Source organism: Pholis gunnellus (genome assembly GCF_910591455.1).
Source record: "Pholis gunnellus genome assembly, chromosome: 1".
NCBI classification, from domain to species: domain Eukaryota; kingdom Metazoa; phylum Chordata; class Actinopteri; order Perciformes; family Pholidae; genus Pholis; species Pholis gunnellus.
This window is the reverse complement of record NC_136528.1, coordinates 26,291,648-26,316,871: the sequence shown is the minus strand read 5'-3', so window position 1 is coordinate 26,316,871 and position 25,224 is coordinate 26,291,648. Positions and strand designations below refer to the sequence as shown.

General features: G+C 43.1%; 2 protein-coding genes across 18 annotated transcripts in view; one reads left to right on the top strand and one right to left on the bottom strand.

Annotated features, from left to right (window-relative positions):
* Positions 1–660: 660 nt before the first annotated feature.
* Positions 661–8,423, bottom strand: marchf7 (membrane-associated ring finger (C3HC4) 7). Of its 3 annotated transcripts, none has more exons than XM_079173251.1 (11): positions 8,357–8,423; positions 6,405–6,597; positions 5,259–5,405; positions 4,954–5,113; positions 4,326–4,511; positions 3,032–4,229; positions 2,781–2,950; positions 2,586–2,689; positions 2,201–2,305; positions 1,510–1,558; positions 661–1,340 (listed from the first exon to the last, which is right to left on the bottom strand). In XM_079173251.1, the coding sequence occupies exons 2-11, from the start codon at positions 6,585–6,587 to the stop codon at positions 1,249–1,251; spliced, it is 2,394 nt and encodes a 797-aa protein (XP_079029377.1). In that variant the 5' UTR covers positions 6,588–6,597; positions 8,357–8,423; the 3' UTR covers positions 661–1,248. The 3 variants fall into 3 exon arrangements, with proteins under 3 accessions (XP_079029377.1, XP_079029378.1, XP_079029379.1); XM_079173252.1 differs by lacking the exon at positions 8,357–8,423 and adding an exon at positions 6,717–6,728; XM_079173253.1 differs by lacking the exon at positions 8,357–8,423 and adding an exon at positions 6,701–6,724.
* Positions 8,424–23,604: 15,181 nt separating this feature from the next.
* baz2ba (bromodomain adjacent to zinc finger domain, 2Ba) overlaps positions 23,605–25,224 on the top strand; it is a 63,461-nt gene continuing 61,841 nt past the window's right edge. For all 15 annotated transcript variants that reach the window (XM_079159247.1, XM_079159250.1, XM_079159246.1 and 12 more), the window contains exon 1: positions 23,605–23,766. The gene's annotated coding sequence lies outside the window, so the exon portion shown is untranslated. The remainder of the gene's footprint in view (positions 23,767–25,224) is intronic.

Below are 25,224 nucleotides of genomic sequence, written 5' to 3'. Positions count from 1 at the left end.
AGTCATTCTGAGATGTCATTTTAAGTGGACAAATTCTAGCATTTATTTAACAGATTTACAAATATTCAGACAACTGGAAACCAGCGTTCAACACTGAAAGGTGGATCCACTGATAATTTGTGTATGGACTCATGACAAATAACTTATTTACGGTTTCCAGCGGTAAGTCCGTGTCAGTCGTATCACCACCGCAGCTATCAGCGTCTCTCAAGTCTTTCCCATTATTCACCTGCATTATGTCTAGATTACACATCACTGTTCACTATTCAAATAAGCATGAAAATGATGTTTTGGGGTGGATGTTACGGGGATATCCCCATTAAACACGTTTAGAGGCAGCGTGATAATCACACTTGGCTGCCAGTCTATTTCACCGCTGAACAAACCTGAGAAGCTGACTCACTCACTCACTCACTCACTCACTCACAGGTGTGAAACGTCTCATTTATAGGCGACAATGTCGGCGGTGGCAGCACCTTACAAGTGTGGAGAGTTTTTACTCGTGCAGCAATTTCTCTCTAGTTAAAAGAATAGAGCAGAGGTTCAACCACCAACATCAGTAGCGTGACTAACGAGAAGCACCTCCTTGTTAACTGTATTGTGCCTGCAACATGCATAGATAACAGTAAATATAAGAAAGGACATAACAGAAAAGCCAGTTTGCATTCAATCTTTATTTCCAAAAACGCATTAAACTAGATTTGAACAGACAAAGCATTTCAAACACTGAAACAGAGATGAAGAACATTTGTTTGATTGGGTGAAGTTCTCGTCTTGTCTTTCAACATGTTCATCAGTGGTAAAAGTTGGAGGAAAACAGTAAAATGAAAGGAAATAATCATCACTTTTAATATTCTCTCCCAAAAGCATCCTTTTTATCATCAAACTGACACTTGTCCCTGTTGCCCTTCTATGCTATTTCAATTCTTGCCTTTTCATTTAAACATTAAAGCACTTGTGGTTTAGAAAGACTTGCATCTTTTATTTAATCATAATTGAATAAAGTGCACTCTCACAGAAACAGAAATACAGTGGCGTCAACCAACAAATTCTTTACGCTCTGGTTCATTTAGAGTTTGCATGTCCCACAAAAGCCAGACATGTCCCACGCACTTGGCATTTCTCACCGCCGTTGCATTTCAGATGAACATGATTATGTCGACGCATGTGTGAAAACTGGGTGAGCTACCATATGGCATGGAGTGACCCACTTTTTATTTATGTTTTTACCCTCAATCCACCACATGACTAGTACTCCTCTTCAAGATCGTCGTCCAGGTCAGAGAACTCAATAGACGGTCTGTTGTCTTGTAGCTCCTCGTCACTTTCCCCATGAGGAACTGCAACCCAGACACATCAAGTCAGATCACACAGCCGGACGATGAACACAATAAGTGAGCGATCTACAGTGTGCTGCAGCTTTAAAACACGACAGTTACACATGAAAGCATTGCTTGCAGCAAATCAGGACAAACACATAAGAATGGAAGAGAAAGTTGAGCAACATACTTTCCAGATTGTCCATGTGCTCGTGAAGAATTCTCACCAGGTTGAACAACTGGGTGAGAGGAGGAAGCAGTTTCCCTTTTCAAGATTTGCATTTGTGAACAGTACATCATTTAAACATGTTGTGTAAATCACTATTAAATTCAGTGTCGGTGGTTTAATGGGTAAGAAACACACACACGAGTATATACACACATGCACAAACCTGTGTCTGCTGCTTGTGTGCCAGCATTATTGTTTAAAGGTTTACGCTGGTGGCTTACGTTAAGCTTACATCTCTTGAGCTGAATATCTCACATTGTGTTAACACAAAATGACATTGTAACAGGCGGAGCGGGTGGGCTACTACTGTGTGTTTGTGTGTGTCGGGGCTGTTGAAGTAGAAAATGAAACCGTAGCAACCGGTTTAATGAGAAACTCAGAGCCCCCCTCACTGAAAGGTCGAGACACCCCATAATACCAGGAAAAGAAACTTCTCTGGCTCTGCCACTGCCCCGTATACTCAAATAAAGTCTGACATCCCGACTCTGAAATGGCTTTTTCAGAGAATATGTTTAACTGTAGTGCTGAATTAGCAATAAGGGTAGATCTAGTGTGTGTGTGTGTGTGTGTGTGTGTGTGTGTGTGTGTGTGTGTGTGTGTGTGTGTGTGTGTGTGTGTGTGTGTGTGTGTGTGTGTGTGTGTGTGTTCTCACCCCAGCAGCATCGACTGCTCCCAGCACATCGGAGAACCTCTGCTCACAGAAATGCAGCAGCACCACCAGATAAAGGCCGCTGCTGATGAACTCATCGTATTCTGACTGTGAAGCAAGAGAAACAACTTTCAGTTGAACTGCACGGTTTTCATCCAGAATGTAGAGAGTACAGTACATGCATAGTCGGCAAAATAAAAAGGAGAAGACCACCAGGAGCCTCCATAACGGTTTCAAAGCTGCTTGGTATAGAGACTAAAAGTTGCATTTTATTCAGTGAGCCCTCCAGCCCGGCATGGAAGCATCTAATTCTATGTGTTTCCATTCATTCAGATTGTATTGAGTGCTGTCATTTTTTTTAAAATAAGAAGTAAAAACGACGACTCACTTGCACGTGGGTTCTGTATAACTCCTGAATGTCAAAGTTGTCTATGTTCAAATGCAGTTTCTCCTTGCACAGTTCACATGTTGTGATGGCCTCAATGTTTGTGCCTAAAAGAAGAAAAAAAGGACAAAAACACAGACTTGGTTGACAGGACGTGGTTTGGGTGTAGGCCGCAGCCAGGTGAAGGTCGGCATTTACCTGAGCCAATCTTGGAGCGGAGCCACCTCTTGATGCAGTCCTGGTGGACGTAGAGCAGACTGCCTGTGCAGCGGCAAGGCTGAATCAGAGGGTTGGAGGCAGATTCCTGCCCCATCTGGCAGATTCGGCACAGGTCGCCTTCTTCCTCGTCAGAATCCTCCAGCAGCAGTCTGTAGCAGGAAAAAGGAGGACATTTACTTCTACGTTTGATACAGTGCTTCCACAGTGCTGCATATGTGGGAGTCCATTACCTCTCCTTGATCTTGCGCAGCTTCTCCTGATCCGTGCTGGAAGCGGGTTTCTCCAGCTGACTCTCAGCAGCACCCGACGGACCCACGGACCCTAAAATGTTGTCGTATACTCCGACTCTGCGGCGTGGCGAAAATGCGGCCGAGGCATCTTCAAGTTCCGGTAACGTCTCATCCTCGAGCCGGTAGGGACGACCTGCGCCAAAGACCTCTAAACCAACCGTTCCATCATCTTCCTCCTCCTCCTCCTCCTCCTCCTCCTCATCGTCATCATCTTCCTGCGTAGCTTTATGCTCGAGGTCATCCCACCTTCTCAGCAAGTGCTGCGGACGGCTGTTGCCTTCTTCTAAGCCTGTGGCAGGTTGCGCATTCCCGCCCTGAGCGTGTCTTCTGAGGCGAGAGAGGAGGGGAGGGCAGCGGCCACGAAGGGAGGAGGACAGCCAGGAGTAGCTGCCTCCTCCTCCTCCTCCTCCTCCTCCTCCTCCGCCGCTGCTGCTGCTGCTGCTGTTATTACTACTGCCGACGCCAGGCTCTCTACACGATGCCGTTCTCGCCTGAGCCGGGCCGCTACGATAGCCATCGTTGTTCTCCTGGATAGGAGCGAGGTCCGCCCTACGGTGCCTGAGGCTACCCAGGGTTGCCTCCGACCCTCCAGTGTCGGACTCCACCCTGGCCCCCTCGTCGCTGTCCACGGACTCTCCGCCCGTTGACGGGTTGTCGTCATCGAGGGAGCGGACGCTGGAGGACCCGCTGGAAGAGTCTTGGCTGGAGCGCCGCGAAAAGAGGCGGGACAAGAGGCGTCGAGTGGAGCTGCGGCCCTCTGGCTCCGCGCCTTCGGGGGCTGGCCGCGGAGGGAGCGCGGCCTCTGGTCGGGGCGGTGGAGCGACGTACCTGGGGGTGTGCAAGGAGTAAGGGGAGGAGATCTTTGAGGAGGAGTCGGGGATCCTCGTCTGTTCCTGAGATGAGTGGACGGCGGACGAGCCGCTCAAGAAGCGGGACGGGGTTCTGCTGCTGAAGTCGCGCGCCAGAGGAGAAGAGCGGTAGGAGGTGGAGGATGAGAGGTGGCGATTTAGGGAGCTTTCTCTGGCGGCGGCGGCGGAGGAGGAGGAGTAGGACGACGAGGAAGAAAAGGAGGGATAGTAGGTGGTCTCTTTAGGCCGAGCTCCCTGCGCATATGTGGAGGTCAACCTGTCTGTCTGATCTGGAATGAGGGAAGAGACGGGCAGTTTGCGTGAGATTGGCTTATGCATAACAATGCATTATGGGTAGGTTGTTTTACATCACAAAATATGCCTACACAACGAGGAAGCCGATCCAGGAGTCCTGACCCTTCTTTCTCCCAAACCTGAGAGACTGGGCTCGATCTTCGTCTCTAGCTCTCTCCTGGACAGCAGCGGATTGGAGGAGGAGGACGACGACCGCGAGGGCAGACGGCAGGAGCTCCGCGAGGAATCGCAAATGTCGCTCAGTTTTTCCCCCGTACCTGTTTAGAAGAAGAGTAGACACGCTGTTAAGAGGTTTGCTTGTATTTAATAATAAACTAGGATTTTACACACAAACTAAGTAATGGATTTACAAGTAGCTGGTGGTAATCCTGGATTACAACTGACAACAAGATTTTAAGCAACAACTAAACCCAAAATAAAAGAGCTGCTAGTTCTTTCCACGTCAAATTGACTTATTGCAAGCCAATTAAGACTATCCGACAGGCCACAAGACACCCAGTGATTTCTGTGTATTTACTGTAAAGAATCAAACATCATCACACCATCCTGTGTGAGCTTCTACTGCTCATGAGCTGAAACACTGTAAAAAAAGAACAGCCATCTGACTTTGGAGACGCCTCGACTCTCCACTGCAGATGAGTCAACTAAAATGAGGAAATACAGCGAGGAGCCGGGCGCTGGGGGTGTGGTATGGAGTACCTCTGACACTGCTAAGCCCGGTGCTGGAATAGGCAGATCCTGTACTCGTTCTGGAGTACAGTCCTCTGTTGCTGTACGACAGCTTGGCCCTTTTAGAATCGCCGTCGTCACTGACGTTCAACAGACCCGAGCGCAGCCCCAACCTCCCCTCGGTATCAGTCTGGGGAAAATAAAAGGCAGACATTTAATGACACTTTTATATTTCGATGACATCATTCCGCAATGTTCCGATAAGTTTAAAAAGGTGCATTTGACCAAGGCTGTATTTTGCCCGCTATAAACAGACGAGTGTTCGGCTTCAGTACCAGTTTGGTCCTGCTGCTGAGAGAGGATTCAGCCCACGGGCGATCATAAGAGCGGCTGGAGGACGTCAGAGAGGAGGGCAACTTCCAGCTGGTGGAGCGACTGTCGGAGTTGCTGTAGTCTCTGGACGAGCTCAGGAGACGAGAACTCTTCAGAAGGGGCGAGAGGGGAAAACAAGTAGCATCAGTTGGTACTCGTGCCTGGGCAGATATACAACACAAACATGCATTAACGTTTCCTGTATTTTATCTCAAGAGGCGCTATAGAGCAACATTCCGCCATGTTATTTGCATCTCACAAACGATACACAGCGAAGGGCGGGAGAGAAGACTGCAAGCTGGTGGTAACAGGGATGTAAGCAACAGTTTTAAAGTATTCAGAAGATCTGCGTTGGACAGACATGCATTCAAGTTGGTGTGTTTTGGCGAGAAACACTGAATGCAAACACAATTGTTTGTTTACAAGAAACCTCCACAGGATACCTTCATCCTGTGCTCATTCCAGTATACCCGAAAAAATTAAAATCACGGGTCTTTCAAGATAGCTTGGACTCTTCTGGAAAGCACAGGAACTAGACGGGGCCCCAGGCCAACGGTAACACTATCTTTTCCGACGGGCCTTTGACGAGCAGCAGGACCGAAATACGCACAACGTGTGCCAAGGAATCTAGGCTACCCTATAAAAAGACCTCCAAAGTGTCTGCTGTTGCACAACTGATATGTGGAGCTAGCTACTGCACCATGCGCCCGAGGGAACCTGTGAGAAGCGAGCTTCTCTCTGGAAAACACCAGAAGGGCAGTAAAGCCTCAAGTGGAATAAAAAACACACACACATACAGTTGGGTGATGTGGACTTAAGTGTAGTTGTTGTTATTGTTGCTCTTGACTGTTTTATCCAACTTAAACCAACACTATTCCAGCTGACAGTCACCCTAGGACCTTTGCATACCAGGCTGAACTAAATAAAGCTGGTGTTAATCTACGATGATAGCTAAACACCTAAAACATAAAAATAAAATTCTGTGAGCGGTTTATTTACACTGTATGCAAATGTATAGACGGGGGTGTGCACCGTATATAAAACAACGATGCTATGCATGGTCCCTAGCCTTCAGCCATTTCTGTACAATAAGCCCGCAATCGGCCTACCTGGTGGTCCAGGTCAGCCTTGTAAGCTGACGACGCCCTCGGGAAGCGGTCATTATTCAGCACAGTCTCCCTACTGTACAGCCGGCTGGATCCCAGTGACGACGACGGGACTGTGGGACTGGATGTGTAGGACGACCTTGAGCTGGGCAGACAAAAGGGAAGTCTGCGAGACCTGGAGTCCATCGCGGATCGTCTGAAGATGAGAAACCCAAACAAAAAAAAAAAATGGTTGAGACGAAGGAAGCAGGAAAAAAAAAAAAAAAAACTCCCTCACAAACGCATCTTTTATTCCCCACCCAATGGGGTTTACACCTTGCAGCAGCAGCAACGACTTTATAAAAAAAGCCAGCGACTTCTCGATCTGTCTAGTAGTTCGGTGGGGCGGTGTGTGTGTGTGTGTGTGTGTGTGTGTGTGTGTGTGTGTGTGTGTGTGTGTGTGTGTGTGAGTGAGTGAGTGAGCATGTCGGATTTGATGATGGAGTGCACGTGACGGTGTGTCTGTAAACAAAACAAAAAAACAAAAAAATTGCCACCATGCTGCTTCCTGGACTTGATATCACAGCGCCTATCTTTGGGGACTATGAACTCTGTCACATGAACATGACACTCTGCGCAGTGTGTCTCAGCAAGCAAGGTGCTCTGTAACAGTTATGAGACACTGAGATCATTTATTATTAAGCTGCGTTACTAAATCCAGCACAAAGTGCACAGTCAAGGAAATTGCAATAGTCTCTTTTTATTGTTATTCAATTAACCTGTAGTGCACGTGATGTATTTGATAAAAGTCAGAGGCACCGGTGGACCTGAAAGGTTCTCACATAGGGTGGTACAGTATGAGTTACTCCCTGGTAGTGATATGGATCCATGGACATTAGTTACAGCACCTGTGGCCAAGGATAGCTCAGCGAGCCAGCAGCCTGTCACACTGACATGACCGGCGGTATAAGGCCAGATAACGGACATTTTAAACCTTTTAACCAACCAAAAGAGAATACAAGACATTTAGTGAAACATAAATGCGTTACCAATGAAACAATAGACAAAAACACTTTAACGTAAGTAGTCTGGGAAGTAGGTCTTAAAGAAGTCAACAGTCACAGAAATGTATGTCAGTGTGGTTAACTACTAGTTGGAAGAAATAGTCCCTTTTTGCTGCTGTTCATTTTCTACGTAACAAGCCGCAGGTGTCGTGTCTCCTCCTGGGATACAAACAACCTGCAATGAAGACTAGAAACCATAACGGTGATGTTCATTAAATGAAAAGTCTCAGCAGAGACAGTTAAATAGTCATTGACTTTAAGTCAAACCTTGGTAACGTCTTGTGTTTTTGACGTGAGCCAACATTACCAGGTCAACGTTAGCATGTTAGCTGCTCTGGTGATCGATAGTTTACGAACTGTCTCAACCAAACTGCAGGTATCAACGTTGGCGCTAACGTTATAGTTGGTTAGCAAGCTAACCAGTCGGCGTTAGCAGAACACCAAGAGACGAATAACCTGTAGCTAACGCTAAATCGGAAGAATTATTATTAACCCTTACCCTAGCGTTGTTTCTGTTAACGTGTCTGTTGTTTTGCTAACGATTATAGACTGCCTTGCACATTTCAAATGCGACGGTTAGCTACAAACTAACGTTAACGCTAGTCTACCTTATCTAATAAAGAAAACAACACCCCCATCGCTGTTTAGGTGTGCTAACACGGTAGCTTCGGCTAGTTGTCGGCAGAGCAGTTTGCTCCAGCAGCTGACATCTCAGTCAACGCTAGCTTTACGGTAGCTGGTTAGCTTGTCAGTTGTGCGTTAACAAGTCCTCACATTTTACGTTAACTAATCAGTGGCGCTAAATTAAACGCTGACTGGTGTTGGTTTGCGACAACCAGTTTGCGCATCAAGCGACATTTCACATTGCCTGCGTTCCCAACAATGCACTGCCACCGGCGTAAACATCCTCACCTTTGATTTCAATCTTCCTTTGCTTTTAGCACAACAGGAGCGATGGCGTCCGTGTTGACTGCTGTGGACACAGACAGTCACGTGATTTGCATCGACCCGGAGGGAGTGGTTTAGAAGACTGCTCGTGGCTCAATATCACGATCCACGGTGTTTAAAAAAAAAAAAAAAAAAAAGAAAAAGGAAATTTAGAACTAGTATATGAATGCACCCCGAGAAGAATATACACATTTACGCCACTGATTAAACCAAACATCATACCTCTTACCGAGTTTGACGCTTCCAAACAACCCCAGGCCAAGTCAAACAGCGCCCCCGCGAGGCTTAGATAAGAAAGTAAATCACATTCTCGTATTAAAATGTATTCCACCAACAACTCCAATAATATATGGTGTGAAGCCAATACAGTTTCGGCGTCACACCTGCAACATTTGGGCTCTGGAATAATCCGATTACACCTAACAATTTCACATTGTAGTTCAATTTGTATTTGTTTCTTCTGTTTTTAAAGCAAGGTTTCAGTAGTCTACTCAAACACAGGCAGACCAGATGCTTCATGAAGATTCGTGTGTACACTCCTTAAAAAAGTATCACCACCTTATTGCATAAAAGAGTCGAAGCCCCTGTGCACTCAGAAGCAAATACATGTTGCCTATTACTGATTTTAAACTATTAGAAATAAAACAGATACAAATTATTTTAAAAAACTGTGTCCACGTATGACGTTTGTGTGATCTATAAAACTTTAATTTGTTTGCATTTGAACTTGTTTAATGCTATTTTACTCCTACTTGACAACATTTCAAAGAAAAATATTGTACGTTTTTACACTAGATTAATTTGGCATCTATCGAAAGTTACTTTGCTAATTAAGATTTACCTACAAAATAACTTTAACTATAAAACAAATGATAGTCTTATGAAATAGAAGGCATTCTAAACTACCCAACGGTATATAAAATAAAAAACTCAATTAAATGCTGCTTAATTATTCATTAATAATTAATTAAGGAAAGTCACAATTTCTTGAACATCCTAGTACAGCAATGACTTATTTCCATCATTGTTTGACATCTGATTACCATGATTACGGCAGACTTGCTTGATAAACCTCACACTTGTCAACGTCCGGATGTGACGAGTAGCAAAGACATGGATGTGGAGAAATTAACCCAGCATTTGAGGATGGATACAATGAGAATAGAGAAGGTGCAATGAATTATACAGTTAATGTGATAAAGGAATATATTATCCCGCTAGATTGTGTTTGTATTGTTTCTTTTATCTGCCATGATCTATTCATTTTTACCTTTTTACATTTTTTTACCTTAAAATGTTGCGTGAATCCATTAAAACATCTAAATTGTAGCAGTTTGAAACTGCAGTTATTGGCTTGATAGTTTAATGTAATTGAATTTTGACTAAACTGGGGCATGTGATGCATCTGACGTGCATTGTGGCATTCTGACATTTTGAAAATGACTGCCCCAAGGCGGACGCTGTGAATACAAGTCAAAATTAATAAGTGAAAACTTTGCTTGCAGCTACTTACATGCTTTCCAGCACTGCTGAGCAAATGCCAAATACATAACAAATGTTTTTTTCTTATTTTTCTGTGAAAGGCATGAATACAGAAAACACGTCTAATAATTTAACATCTCCTCCTGAAGATAAAGGATTTGGAGCAGAGCGATAACATCATCAGACCACGCTTTGTTACAGTAGAAAGCTTTTTTTTCTTATGAAAACTGTTTACAATTGAGTCTGTGAATTATCCAGAGTAACTTTGTGTCAGGGGGAAAAAAAGGTTTTAAATGCTTTGAGCAGCTTCATCATTGGGGTGGAAGCAGACATCTCAGAGATGTATCAAATGCAGGGTTAATAACAATAAATAAAAACCAAATTGTCTGCATTCTTATGCACTAGGTCTGAGGATAAGTGTAAACATACGCTTTAATAGTTTAGGCAGCGAGAACAGCAAATCATATCAATAATCTCAAATACCACATCCGTTATCACAAACAAGTCAATCATTTAAGTATGTGCATGGGCCAATCTTTATTACACGTTCTGTATTTTAATAACTGATTTGTTGGCTGCATGTGATCACTGTTTTTGTAATATGTGTTTGATTGTTTTTAGGCATTTTTGCCTTTATTGGACGGTTGATAGTCAGTGATAGATGTCCGTTGGATAGATAAAGGGAGAGAGAGATCTGACATTCAAAACAAATGATATGACAATATCATAGACCAGATGATATTTTGTTTGTAGTTTAAGTTCTGTGACATATAGAGGACAGTATAACTATTGGTTCTAAAATAATTTAAAGTGGCCTCTCTTATTTAAAGCCATGTGCAGATTGCATACGAAATCATTTGTGCTGTTTGTTTATGTTATTGCTGTTGATGAAGATCCCACTTTACTTGGAAATGATCAGAACCTGCTATGGGTCAGGTAGATCATTTAGACCAGCTAATTCTAGGAGGAGAGGTTCCTCTTCCGGTTTTCCCAAAACATTTATTTTTATTTTATCACACACAAATACTTTTAATCTACTGAGAATCAAGAGATTACAATACTTGCAGGCTTTCATACACTTTGTGTCTACCAAATAGGACATATGGTGTCTACCGAATAAAAAGTTTTATATGATAAATGAATGTTTTGCAATGAGTGTATTAGAAAAACATGACTGTCATTCCTGTGAAATAGTATGGAAACTTAATGCAAACTTATTCTGTTCGTGTTTTCAAACACATATGAACATATTCATTGATACAAATGCATTTAGATTCAGATACATAGATTTGTTTACATTTATTGTTGTTTATGTTGTTATGTTTGTTATGGAAGTTTGTAGATAAGAATTGAGGATTGGTATTGGGGTTGGTAGGAAACCGGATCACCCGGAATCAAACCTACAGAAAGATATGGGGAACTAGCGAAATCCGCAGAGAAAGGCCCTGTCCAGACCGGGGATTGAACACAGTCTGGGCAGGACTTTTCTCTGGCTTTGCTGTGAGGTGACATGGAGGAGGCATAGAGGCATAGAGGCATAGAGGCATAGAGGCATAGAGGCATAGAGGCATAGAGGCATAGAGGCATAGAGGCATAGAGGCATAGAGGCATTGGGCATTTGGCCTTGGCGAAGGTCTGCACTCTCTGAGTGGCCTTTTAGTTGAGGGTTGGTGGGATAGCCTGTAAAATGAGTGTGTTCATTGTCCTCCAGCTCACTTAAAGAACCGAATGAATCTTTTCCACAAAGAGAGTCTTTTAGGCTTCTTGTGGTCCTCCAGGGAGTGTTGGATGTCGATCATGGACTGGAGGAGATGGGACTTCTCTTCCTGACACTTTGACGGTTTCTTTGAACTGCTCCACTTGAGTTGATAAAGCTTCATTCTCCTCCTTGAGCTTGTTGGTCTCTTCCATCTCAGACCCATCACAGGCCTGAGTGGTGTGTCGTGGTGGCTTCCAAAGGGATTTCCTCTTGACAGGGCCCCTTCTCAGGTCCGGGTACTCACCAATCTGCTGGGTACTTAACTTATGCATGACCTTCTTTAACAGGTAATTTTTCTCCTTGAGCTTGTTGGTCTCCTCCATCTCAGACCCATCACAGGCCTGAGTGGTGTGTTGTGAAGGTTGTGGAAGGTCCTCTTTCTGTGCCTGGCCCTTTCTTGTGAGAAGAGTTATGGTCGTGGTCTCTGAAGCGCCTACCTCTGCAGACATATTAGCCCCGTTCGGCTCTACAGCCACCTTAACCTGGTGGGGGGACGTCTCAGACCCATCACAGGCCTGAGTGGTGTGTCGTGGTGGCTTCCAAAGGGATTTCCTCTTGACAGGTCCCCTTCTCAGTTCCGGGTACTCACCAATCTGCTGGGAAGCACATGAAGGTGTACTTGCCTGTGGTAGAGGGCTGTGGTAGGATGGAATTGTTTCCCAAGGTGATTTAGTTGGCAGTGGAACCACCATAACCCAAACACTAGGTGCTTTTAAAATAGAGCGGTAGGGTGGTGTACAAACCGCTTTCTTCTGTGTAAAGCCCTTTCTAAAATACATTACCTTTACCTCACCAAACGAAACCTTGCGTGAGTCTTTCTGGACAGGACAACTTGGCAATTTAGTGGCCTTACCAGCTTGCTGTGTAGCACCTGAAGGTGCACCTGTTTGGAGAAGTACACTCTCAGATGTCGGAGCTTGCTGTGGGTCCCTTCCCTGTGCCAGGCACTTTTTTAAGGGGTGGGATTTGTTATGAGTCTCGGGAGGATTTACCTCTGCAAACTCTGAAGTCAACTTCTGCCTGCGAAGAGTGGAAATCCTGTTATCCCAGGCTCTGGAGGAGTCCATTGCAGGTGGAATACAGTTTTTCTTCACTTTGTTTTTTCCTTTTGGGCTTTGAGTGTCTTTGGTGTTCTCCATCAGGAAACTCATGAACTTTCACTGTCTAAGTGTAGTCTACAAATACAGTATACTGTAGACTTGTAATTCTACAGTATACTGTTATAAAGGCAATATCTGATCAATGCCAATAGAATGGAATATGTTCTATGATGATATAATAGAATGGAATGTTCTAACGCATACACATCAGGTTCATACACACACCCGCACACACACACACACACACACACACACACACACACACACACACACACACACACACACACACACACACACACACACACACACACACACACAAACATACACGCAGATTGCATGATCTATACATAATACAGTGCAATCCAGGGCTGACGTCATTATAAAAACCAGAGAAATCTATCAACCACTAAGGGGCGCCGCAGCTCACACTTTCCCCACCTCCACATACTTGGAAGAGGCAATTCAGCTGCACTATTATTTGCATGCCAGAATTTGGTGTTTGTTTAGTCGGGGAGGCAATTAAAGCCAATTTCAACAGGTTTAATTAGATTGATTTGAATAATTGTTTTTGAAAGGCCTTGCAGATCCCGTCATCACAGTAAATCCAGGATTAGCAGCGTTCATTCGATGTGCATACTTTAACTCGCATCTAATTTAGTGCACCTCGAGGAAGCATTGATCAAAGATAATCCCGAACATACTTTTTATTCGTTTTGTTCGTGTGTGTTAGTTATTTCTTAAGAGTGTGTTCTGAGTCAAATTAATTTACCATCTGAATCTGTAACACACTTCATGTTAAATGTGTGTGTGTGTGTGTGTGTGTGTGTGTGTGTGTGTGTGTGTGTGTGTGTGTGTGTGTGGGTGTGTGTGTGTGTGTGTGTTGGGGGATTAGAAAGGTCAGTTTGGAGCGAAGAGACAGCACTGTTGCGCAGCAGATGCATAATAATGTGAAGGTCAACGAGACACTCATCATGCTTGGTTAAAACGTAGCGCTTCGAAGGCCCAGCGATCCATTATTAGTCGCGTGTGTACACCGGTGAACGGTGATCAAACCCAGTGTAAACGCACCCGAGGCTAGCGGAACAAGGGGTGAAGGAGAAAGTGAGAGTGAAAAGGATAAATATAGGAGGGCGGTGCTGCAGATTAATTACTGACTAAAAAAAGGACGCACGACCTCGACAAATGAGGAAGTGCAAGGTCTAGTGAGTTGGGGAGGAGGATGCTCAAACCAATTGCGGGTGTGCAGGCCAATTCCACTGCCCCCCCCCCCCCCCTCCTTCTTCTTCTTCTTGTTCCTTCCAACACATGAAGAGAGACTACAAGCTCTCCTCCCCCAGTGCTGCTGATAGGATGATAATGGAGCATTCCTTGGAGCTGTTTCTCATTCATGCTAGCTGTGACAAGGGAAGAACATGCTTCTCCCCCTCACCCTCTCTCACTCTTTCAGCCATAAGATCATGGGCATGTAACCTGAGATTTGCCCTCCTCTTACCTGACTCCTCTTGTTTATGTACTTGCTGTGGATATGAGACGCATACCTACCTGCCTCTCTGAGCGCTTTGTTCCAGCTGTACAAAAAAAATCAGTTTCCTGGTGTGCAGAGTTACAATTAAAAAAATAATAATGGTGGTGACTTTTACCTCAAGTGTGGACTGTTTTTCCAAATCAAATGACTTTAAATAAATAAAAAAAGGGCAAAACATAGAGATGTTGATGTTCACTCTCTGCTTCAACTGTAGCCTTTAAGACACAAAATAACTGCAAGAATGCCTGGATTTGTCCAGGGCTGTGTAATCACAAAGGAATGTCCAGAGACATTTCTTGCTTTCCCTCCACGAGACCCCTCTTTTCCCACGGCTCGTCCAGGTCTTGAGAATCTGCTTCCTCTCCCTCTCTCTGCCTCCCTTCCTCCCTCTCTCTCCCGCCCGCCCGCCCGCTCTCTGTTTGTGAAGACACATGAATGCCACAAAAGGCTGGTTTATAGGCGAGTTACAATACGAGCTCAGTGTCCCAGTGAGCACAAAGAGCAAGAGTCTGTGCCCTTCTGAGAGAGACCTCTAGGAAGGAGCGTCCAGGCTTATAAGGCCTTGAGTTATTTCCAGCGTAAAAATCAAACAGGAGGTTCGTGGAAACAAACACGCAACACAGCAGAGTGGAGTGAGCTTACTAAGCACAGATTTTAAATCGTTGTCCCGGGGGGATTTTTCCTATGTTGTGTTGCTTTCAGAAACCTCCTCGCCGAGGGATCAACTTTTTTTTTTTTAAAGGTTTTATGGAACAACAAACCTTGTGGCCAAAGAGTTGTGTGGAGTTCAGTTGTGTTTACAGTGCAATATTACTGTTGCTGATGATCCCTTGGCAACTTAAGCAGACAGTGTGTTTGTATTCATTTATTTTTTATTATGAGGAATTCTTTCCTCACTTGAATAAGTCGTTAGGCTGTATTCAAAGTGTGTATGGGCCTGCTTCAGAACACAGGACTGCAGATGAACAGATCAGCAACAATGGTGAAAAAAGCAAGGCCACATGTGTTAACACTTTGGGTCACATGTTTGAGGGGCACCGTCGAAATGCTCGTGAGCTACTTGTGGAGATTCTTCTCTCGCCATAGGGGCAATCAGCGAATATAAGTCCTATCAGTGTTGTCTTTAAATGTGCTGTAGACAATTTGGAAAAAAGTCACACACTTGATGCAATTAGTGACTTTGTTTTAGCTGAGCAATGTTTCACCCCCACCACTAAAAGGCATTTTCTTTCCAAGGATTCAAAGAAATATTTGTTGGTCTTAATGTTCGCCAGACACAAAGTGACATCTGCCTCCCTCCCCTGCATCGCCTGCTGCTCTTTGTTCAGATGAGCACTGAGGGGAGAGCACATTGAAGGCAGAGATGATGTCACCATTGTGATCATTACTGTGCTGCGCGGTGCCCTATTTTTGACCAGGCGTCACTGAGGGCAGGCCAGAATGTCTGCCTGCACGCTGCCAGGAGGAACAGTGGCCTGCCAGTATTAATTAACACAGGGCCTGTTCTCATCGGTCCTAAAACCGTCTTAAGACCGGCCCCTCAGGTCCACAAAGTCTATGTTGAGATGCTCTCCAGCGAATAGATCGTTGGAGCGATTCGACAAAGGATGTGTTCTTAACCTCACGGTCCTGATTGTTTTGTGTCATTGATTAAGCACTGCAATAAAAGACGTATTCAACATTTCCAGTACATATTTCATTCTTGGTCAAACATGGACTCATATCTACTCCATCCCTGCATGTCTTTCCTTCTTAACTCCAAAGCTTAATGCTTTATTTAGTATTATTATTACTATTCAGTAACTAGTCACTAGTCCTGCTGAGCCGAATTAATTAACTCTCCAGTGCGATGTGAACTGTGAACTGTGTCTGTTGAATAATTTATTTTGCCAATCAAATAAATGAATGGAGACATTTAATTATTAATACAAACACACACAGTCACACTAATAGGAACAACCATATTTACAGTCATGTTTCAAATGAATAGTAATTTGCTCCGGGGGAGTAAGTGTGGAGCTGGTTTAAATTCTACTAATAGTTATCCTAAAGGCTCAATGGGCATAATAAAGACTTGTATCACTGTATTAGTATTAATTAGATCATTATTTCACAACAAACCTGCAATTCATTTCCAGGAGATGATGTTCTCTTTGACGCCACCGCACCTGCAGGGTTAATCTGTTATTCATAATGAAACTTTTCAAAACATGCAGGTGTGGCAGGCTGACGGACAGATGTTATCATCTTTTGACTTCAGTGCTCCGCATCTTTGTCACTCAAGGCACGTGGACAACACGTTGTGTATTTGTATTGTGGTTTTGATTTGCTCGGCTTATTTGTTGGAGTTTCCAGTGCGCCTGCCTTTTGCAAAGAATTCCCTCCCATGAGGATCTGAGAGGTTGCCAGTTTATAGGTCAGTAAAGACGCACTCTCTGATTTTGTTATTGTGACCAAACCTATAAATCCACAGAATTCCTCTCAGCTCACTGCTGATGTTCTCGGTTTTAAAATATCAACAGTGAGCTGAAGGAGAGTTGGGGATTTGGGCGCCATAAGGAGGTTTATCTTTAAACACAAAGTTTTATATATATTTTTTAGGGATGGAGCACTTTAAAACACTCAGCAATCAGGCTCGCAGGCAAATGTCAGCTCACGATGCAGATGAAGCAAGCTGTTATTACTCTAAGGGATTAAAGATTGTCTTGCAGCCTATCTCTGAACACTCTGGTGTGAAGAATTAAAAAAAGTCCATTCGATCTGCTGGTTTTTGTAAAAACCCAAACAGTAAAATGTACAGGTTTCTGTAAAGGACTTACAATGAGCAAAACTGAAGCCCTTATATTCCTTAGTTATTCCTGACTGAATAAAAAATTATAATTATTTTGCTGTTTCCTACATATATTTTCTAATTTTTACCTTGAAATATCGTGAGCATTATTCAAGATGTAACCAATGTTGTAAAAAGGTTGTAAAAGGATGGGGGGAGGTTGTTCACATGGCTTCATTAATCTCACACTGTGCATATCAATCAATCAATTTTGTTGGTAAAGTAACACCTTTTTTTTTCAATACTAAATGAAACCTGTTCAGCCACAGGAGCTCCAGCTTCTCCAAACACAACCTTATGGTGCCGCCAACATTTTGTCTTATTTTATGCATTTGCTGATTGAAAAGGGTTTGGACGCTGGCCAGCATTATGTATGTGGACATTATATCTGCAGGGGGGTCTTTTTTCATACATTTTATAATAGGCTTTATAACAGGTTCAAACACATAAATATGAAAGCTTGTTCAATAGATGGATTTTTGATGGTCTCGACGCGCTCTATCTGAAGAGAGCTCATATGGTATGCATGGACATTTTTTCCTGCATTTAAATGAGACTTTCAGGTCTATAATTAGACCGTAAGTAGCATTCAGAAACAATGTATTAGCATTCATTTTACATTGAATTTGTTTGGGCAGTGTGCTTTTATTTCTATCAAGAAAAGTTAACAAATATGGAATCAACATGGAGGACAAACCAAAGCCTAATTCACCTTGCACACAAATATATCGGTATCCACAACAAAATAGGCACAGGTATTTAAATAAGATCTCCTTCACATGTGGTCATGTGTGGGCGCTGAAACCACTCGTGTCTAAGCCAGCTTTTCACCATTGTTTAGGCATGGAACATACACATCCAATCAGTGTAGTAGTTATTTCAGTTTTGCTGAGTAGCTGCGGTATGGATGTATGTGACAGCAATACTAATAGTAGCAGTACATTACCTTGACAGGTGTTGAGAATATAGTCGAGGCATTCAAAGGGAATGAAACACATTCATAGCTGTTTTCCTCCTCTCCTTGTACCAAACTCAACCTCTCAGATGCACAATTTAATTTAATCATCCTCTTTTTATGTTGTCAAAACAGTAATCCTTACACACAAACACTTACCGTGCTCTTATTTCCTTTGGCTTTTTTCTATTTCACCAAGGTTTCAATAGAACACAAATGTAAGAAGTTTCTTCATGTACACGTTGATTTCTACAACGGACAAGTAACTGATTCATTTCACAACCTTCATTTCACAATCAAAAAAGTCTTTGAAAGCCTGTTGGCAGTTTCAACATGACTCGCACAATTCTGAATTTCTAGGTCTTTTAGGTTAAAGCGCAAGACTCAATACACCTCCAAAACTGTCATCTAAATCAGTGACTAACTCTTTTTTTTACATATCGATGCTTTTACATGCTTCCCTTTTTGTAGTTGCCTGGTGTTGCTGCATAATTAGGGCTAATGTCACATCATTAAAGGGCACAAATTCTCACTCACGTGAGTTTGGTGTGTCCCTATGAAGTCGGCACACACACTAAAATTCTGGTCCTGTAACACAAGGCATGGCTAATTTGAGATTAGTTACGAGTTCCACTTTCAACACACTGCGGCGTATTTCACTGTATTCCGTGTGCTTTGATCCAAATTTTCCGGGAACTCGCTGCCAAATCAAACTTGTCAAAGTAAATGCTTAAAAAGAACAAGGGAGCTCTCCGGCTGTTGATTCTGAACACTGTTTAAATCTCTGATGACTGATTAGGCCAACAATGATGTCTGTCAATATGAGCCGAGAGCCTCCGGATTAGCATTTCAGTGGAATCCCATAAAAGGTAGCTTACCTTTGCGTTACAAAGCGCTTGTGGGTGAATTAATAGAAGTACATCTGGTCTCCATGGAATTACAATCATGTCTCTTATTTTCCAGGTAATGACCATGCATTATTCAGGTGATGTGTGTGTATTTAGGCCATGCAAATGCTGTGGGAAGAAACTGAAAAATAAAACAAACTGGTGTTACAACTGCACTACAGCATGTAACTAATGTCACGCTTTCTATGTGGGTCAGAGAAGAAAGAGAGGAAAACAGCAGCACCTCAGTGACGGTAAAAGACAAACTATAACGGTCACTTACCTATCAAAGCATACTCCACTGTCAAGTGCAGTGGACACAAATCAGAGCTAGTTATATATAAACTATGATAAAGTAATGCACTGAAGCTTGAAATTCAACTGTGAAAGTCATTTCCTTTTGAGAAATCCCCTCAACTTCATCCTGTCGACCACACATCTGTCTGAAACAAAAAACAGAAAAAGAGAAGAGTCACAGAATGTTAGTTATACCAGTTTTTATGTGTGTGTGTGTGTGCACCTGTTCTCCTTGTCCTTTCTTGTTTTTATGTCAGCATTAACCCTATGAATGAGGGAAATGTCATGCCACTTTGTTTTAAGTTGAATAAGTCCCAAGTACTGTAGTTAACTGTATTTAACAGCAGGGCTCATCCTGGGTGAGATTCGCGTGGACTTGAAGGAAAATACTAGGTTGATTACCTTCGCTCAACCCCTGCACTTAGGCACAGATTTAGCAAATGGAAAATCTGCTGACATTTTGTGTGTCGTGTGTACACACTGACGTGAGCAAAGATGTGTTTTTATTTGATCCAAGGACGTTTGGCTTTATTCGGGTTAGGGTGACATTTATTTGTGATCTAATTCTTCATGGAGGGATGCATCACTGTAGGGCCGGGACTTGTTTCTCCACTTTCCTGGCACAAATGACTCCTCATTCCCAGAAAAGGAACATGCTAATGCTCTCTCTCCCTCTCTCTGCATCTCTCTGTCTCTCTCGGTCACACACTGACAACATGTGCACACAGGCTGCATCTCCTCATTGAATGACAGTGTGAATGTACCTCATCAAGGAATGAGTCACTCTACTACTCTGCTATTATGATGATTTCTCCCTTCTGTGTATTACATCATGCAACAGAGGGTTCTGCTCAGTTACCTTCACCACAATAAACACTCTCTGAGTGCACTCATTTCGACCGTGCAGGGGTTTGTTAGTCAGAAGACATTATTAGTCGATCCTCCAAATCACTTTTTGTCGAGTTTGTTCCATTTGCATTGACTGCATGACAGCCTGCAATGCCTTTTTACAAGTGAGTCATTCATAATGCCGACATTAGAACGGCTAAAAATCCTTTGTGGTTGCAAAAACACTTGTAACATCCCTGAGCCCTGCTTCCTGTAGTGTCTGTGGAGTTAAAGGTCACTGATAAATGCATATTTCACTGTCACATGGATTCACAAATGCAATTAGGCGTAGTTCGTCCTTCCGAATATCTATTATTGGGTCCACACAGTCGAAGCCATTACATTTATTGCAAACCTTTTTCAGTAAGGGGGATAGTAGGATACCAATCGATAACGGCGTTCATCTGGCATAATTGCAGAATTTTGCATCAGCGAGAGAACATGTGCACTATTACTAATATTCTACATATACAGTAGCTGCCGCAAATTGGTCCCTTGTGCTTTAATCACACAGGCAGCTCAAATCGTTGACTTTGCAAATCATTACATCTCACAAGGCATTGTGTTCAAGACTACTGATGTATTGAAAGGATGCAGCAAAGAGAAGATACTACATGGATGGGAAGAATAATCACAGTCTGGTCGCTGGGTTCTTACATTAATCCAAAACAAAAGATTAAATTAAACTCAACCATCATAGCGGTGTAAGATGTTGGCGGCAGAGGGGAACAATGTCGCTTTACTCACTCTATACAGCAGAGCATTGTCTTAATTTAATTTATTGGGTGTTTATTTAATAGTTATTATGGAGGACACAACAGTAAGTGAGGCCTAATTCGATGCATAAAAAAAAAGACATCCTTAGGCCACTTTTTCTTGCGTGTGAAGACTATTTTAAGCCCCATTTATGGTGTTCAAATTAAACATCTCAGAGTTGCTGGAAGCTTCTTGTGTTAATGGAATCCCACATAGCGGATTGTGTGGGGAGGAGAGCAGATGAATCTGTATTCCCCGAATGTGTCTGGGCAAAAATCAATAAATGCAAGCACAGCTACTCGCTTCTGACGGCTGTCCCTGTCTTTGCATGGCGGACTAATAGAAAAATAATAATTAAATCCAAATCACCACATTAATTTGTTTTCCATCAGTCTCAGGAGAGATCTTTTTTTTTTTTTTGTCCTGTTTCTTTAGTGGCTCATTATACTTTCTAATCAAGACAAAAAAAAGTCCCGCTTTTAGACAGACATGCTGTCTCCCTTCCCCCTTCTCTTCCCTGTGGTGTGCTTTCTCGCATTGCAGTCATTGTGCTGGCACTTATTATGTTACAAATGACCGAGGTACGGCAGGCATTCTCAGTGTGCATGCAAAGAGGGCCCACCCTTCTACGCTGCTAGTGCCTTCTCCTAATGACGATGCTCAGAGTGCCCCCCGACGCCGCCCTCTCCCCCATCCCCGCCCCCATGTGCTCTCTTTAATGAAGATTCTCCAATGCAATTAAAAAATCCTTGCTTCTTGCTGCTACTGTATGACAAACAGAGCCACTGTCATTCCTCATGGCCTGTCATTCCTGCTACAAGAGGCGGAGGAGATGGAGAAATACACCAGGGTGCCAGTGGCTAGAGAGACAGATTGAGAGGATTGTGTGTGTGTGTGTGTGTGTGTGTTTGAAGAAGAGCAAAACCCCCCATCTCAACAGGTAATGGAAAGGGGCAGAGAAGAAAATCAATGACCAAAGAACATGGAGAGCAAGCTTATAAAATGGCTTTAACTGCACACCACAAGCTGAATAAGGGGTTCTGTGTCCATCCACCAAACTCGGGTGATCATGAATGTTTTATCAGACCCCACCCCACCACCACCACCTCGCCCCCCCCCCCCCCTTCTTTTTATACATAAAAATGATTTCTGAGCAACATCTTTGCAATTCTTGCAGCGACATCAAAACCGTCAGGGTGACACTTTTGGGAGGCCGTGACATAACAGCGTAGAGAGGAGGCGACAGCATACATTTATGGTCATTCATAATGTTTATGAAGCATTCATATGAATGTGCCTGTAAACCAACACTCCATCACGCCGCTAACAATGAGTTCATTGTTTGCGTGTGATTTATGAGGTGTCCATAAACTAACAGCGAAACTGTTTGTTAATTCAGTATAATATGCGTTGAAATGGATACAACCAGGGGTGACGTGTGGAGAGACACACACCAGTTGGCTCTGGCTCTGTGACCCATCCTCATCCTCGACAGGGTGGGGCGTATAAGAACAGTTGCCCACTCCATCTGCAAAAAAAAAAAAAAAAAAGCTCCCCACCACCCCACCCCCTTGTTGTTTTCCAGTTGAATGAAATAATCTTCCCCCGTCTGGAAACCCAGTCTGGGTCAGAGGGCCTGCTTTCAGCCTGTTGCTTATTGTGTGTTCAGAAGAGGAGGTAAAGCATACAATTATAGGCACAGATGGCTGTCTTTGCCAGGCAATGTATTGATCCTATCCCGTGGCAGATCTGTCCCATTTCTCTTTTTGTTTGGCAAATGCCTCCTAAATTAGAGCCTGTGAGGACCTCATTTGTATTTGTTTGATCATGTATCGTCTTCTGAGGGATCATCATTTGGTCAGTTAATAGTGAGGCACACGAGGAATTTCAGAGACTCAGTATTGAGAAATAGAAATAGATAGATAGATAGATAGATAGATAGATAGATAGATAGATAGATAGATAGATAGATAGATAGATAGATAGATAGATAGATAGATAGATTTGTGCATACATGTTTCTCTAATATAAACCATCAATATGTTTAACCGAATAAGTCATTTAACAAGCAACATCCAAATTTTATCTGGTACCAGGTTATACTAATAACGAATGCAACTTCATTTATAAAACTCTATTACAAATAAATCCATAAAGCAAACATAATCAAGTGTTGTGTGAAATATGACGAGGATTGAAGGCTGTACCGCATGCAGGTATAGTGTGATGTAGTTTCTGTAAATACACCTTTTAAGGCTTAAATTCAAACCATAATCGACATAAAAATATTCAATCAAACTGATCAAAGTTGCATTAAAGTTCTGTCTTTTATATGAGAAAAACACAAATTTATGTTTTTTTAAAAATTATTATTATTATTTTAAATGCAGCCTATTTATTATGTTATTTGTTTACACTAGTGGCCGATAATCGCCACATAGGTCCGTGTGCTTTAAGACGCCGCTAACAACACGATAAATAAAGTTACCGCTACGTCCCTGTGTGCTTAATGACAACGTCGCATTTAAAGTAATAACGGCCAATGACTGTATCCTTCGCTTACTACGGCCGCTGCACAAATAATAAGTTTTCTTTGTGTGGCAGTAGTGAGCTGACGTCAGGTCGGTTCCTTGAAGTGGAGCTGAATAAACCTTGAGAAGAGTCTCCTTCAATCTGCTGTTAGTAACTAACACACACACACACACACACTCACTCACTCACACACCGAGACTCAATTACTGCCCAATTCCCTTCTTTATCATTCGTCCCCGACCTCTCTTTCATAACCAAAACCGACCAAGGAAAAAAAGAGTCGAGAAGAAGACCGACCCGAAGTGACAGTTGAACTAAAAAAGCCCACGTTGGAAATAAGTAAAGTGTCGAAACTAAAAAAAGGTAAGTGTTTTATTTCACCGCCGCTGTTTTAGCCCCTCATCTCAGAGCGAGCGATGAGCTGCGTAGAGCTGGCTTCGGGTCTACTTTCTTAGCTTCTTCTTCTTTTTCATTCCAGCTTGTGTAAACTGGTTAATAGATAGTTTCTCGTGTTATGCTGTATTTCATCGAGTCGGTGTTTTCGGTAGCGGTGCATTCAGTCAAACGCGTAAAGTTGTTGTTCTCGCTCTCTCTCTTTAATACAGAAACGGAGTGTTTTTCCTCTTCTTCCTCCTCTTCTGAGTGGTGACCTGATAGTGGGAACCGTCTTTGTGTCCCTCTCTCTCCCTTTTTTCTCTCTCGCGCACCGTTCGCTCGGGCTTATTTTGATAACTTGTTACAAATGTTGAGGAATTAAACTTTTGACCGGGTTTATGGTGTTGTCTGTTCTGCTTCTTTTTTTTGCTATATCAACCGTGTGATTGGCGAATATTGTGTGCTGGGTGTTCGCAAACCCGTCACCGTCAAAGGGGGGGGAAGCGTTAAGCAGCATGCGAGGAGCCGGACTGCCGCTGGTCCGTTAAAATCCATCCAGTTTAATAGTCCCTCGACGCGAAAATAAAACAATTAGCGACAAATACATAAATGTCCCCCTTTCGGTTCGGATTAACTTGGACGTAAGCTGTAATATTCATATATTTGTCAGAGTTTTTTGGAGCTGTTCGTGTTTGCTTGTGCTATTGCTGGCCAGCCTGCCGCGGAGCTGCAGTCGCGGTCGCTTCCTCAAACCGAGAGGCACGCAGCTAGCAGCCGCTTGGCCGAGTTGTTGAAATTCATCCCTTTGTGTATATTACAATATCCTCCATTTTTTCTGCCCCTTCCAAAACAACAAGCCTCTCGCCATCTTGGTTATTTTAAATTCGTCCCCTAAGCACCCCCCCCCTCCTAACTATCTCTCTCACACATACACACGGGCTACTTTAAAAGGAAATGGATCCACGCTTTCTTTTTTTGTTGTTGTTGCAAGTTTTACCAAAAGTTTGAAGACTTGATAGAAAAACGGGGTTGAGACGCAGGTTCGCGTCCCGTTTGTGGTTTTTAGGAGGAAGATGAAGGTGGTTAGCAGATTGTCAGCGAAGATTATTTGAAGGCAGTTTTATGTCAGAGAGGGGGCAGTTAGTGTTCGTGCTCGAGACGTTTGCTTTAAAAAAAAGCAAATATAAAGTGACGTAGTGTGATATGTCCGGATTGTGTTTTAGGAGAGAGACAGGTGGACATGGAGGCACAGCCTCAATTAAACGAAAGCATTCGAGCTGTTTTTAAACGAATATGTTGTTTAATGTGATTTGAAAGTTTACTCAGTGCTGCCTTATGTTTATCTTTGCAACTGAGCATGAATGAATGAAGGAAGGAAAGAAAGAAGGATGGAAGGAAGGAGGATGGAAGGAAATATATGAATTACCAAGGATCCCATTAAGGGAA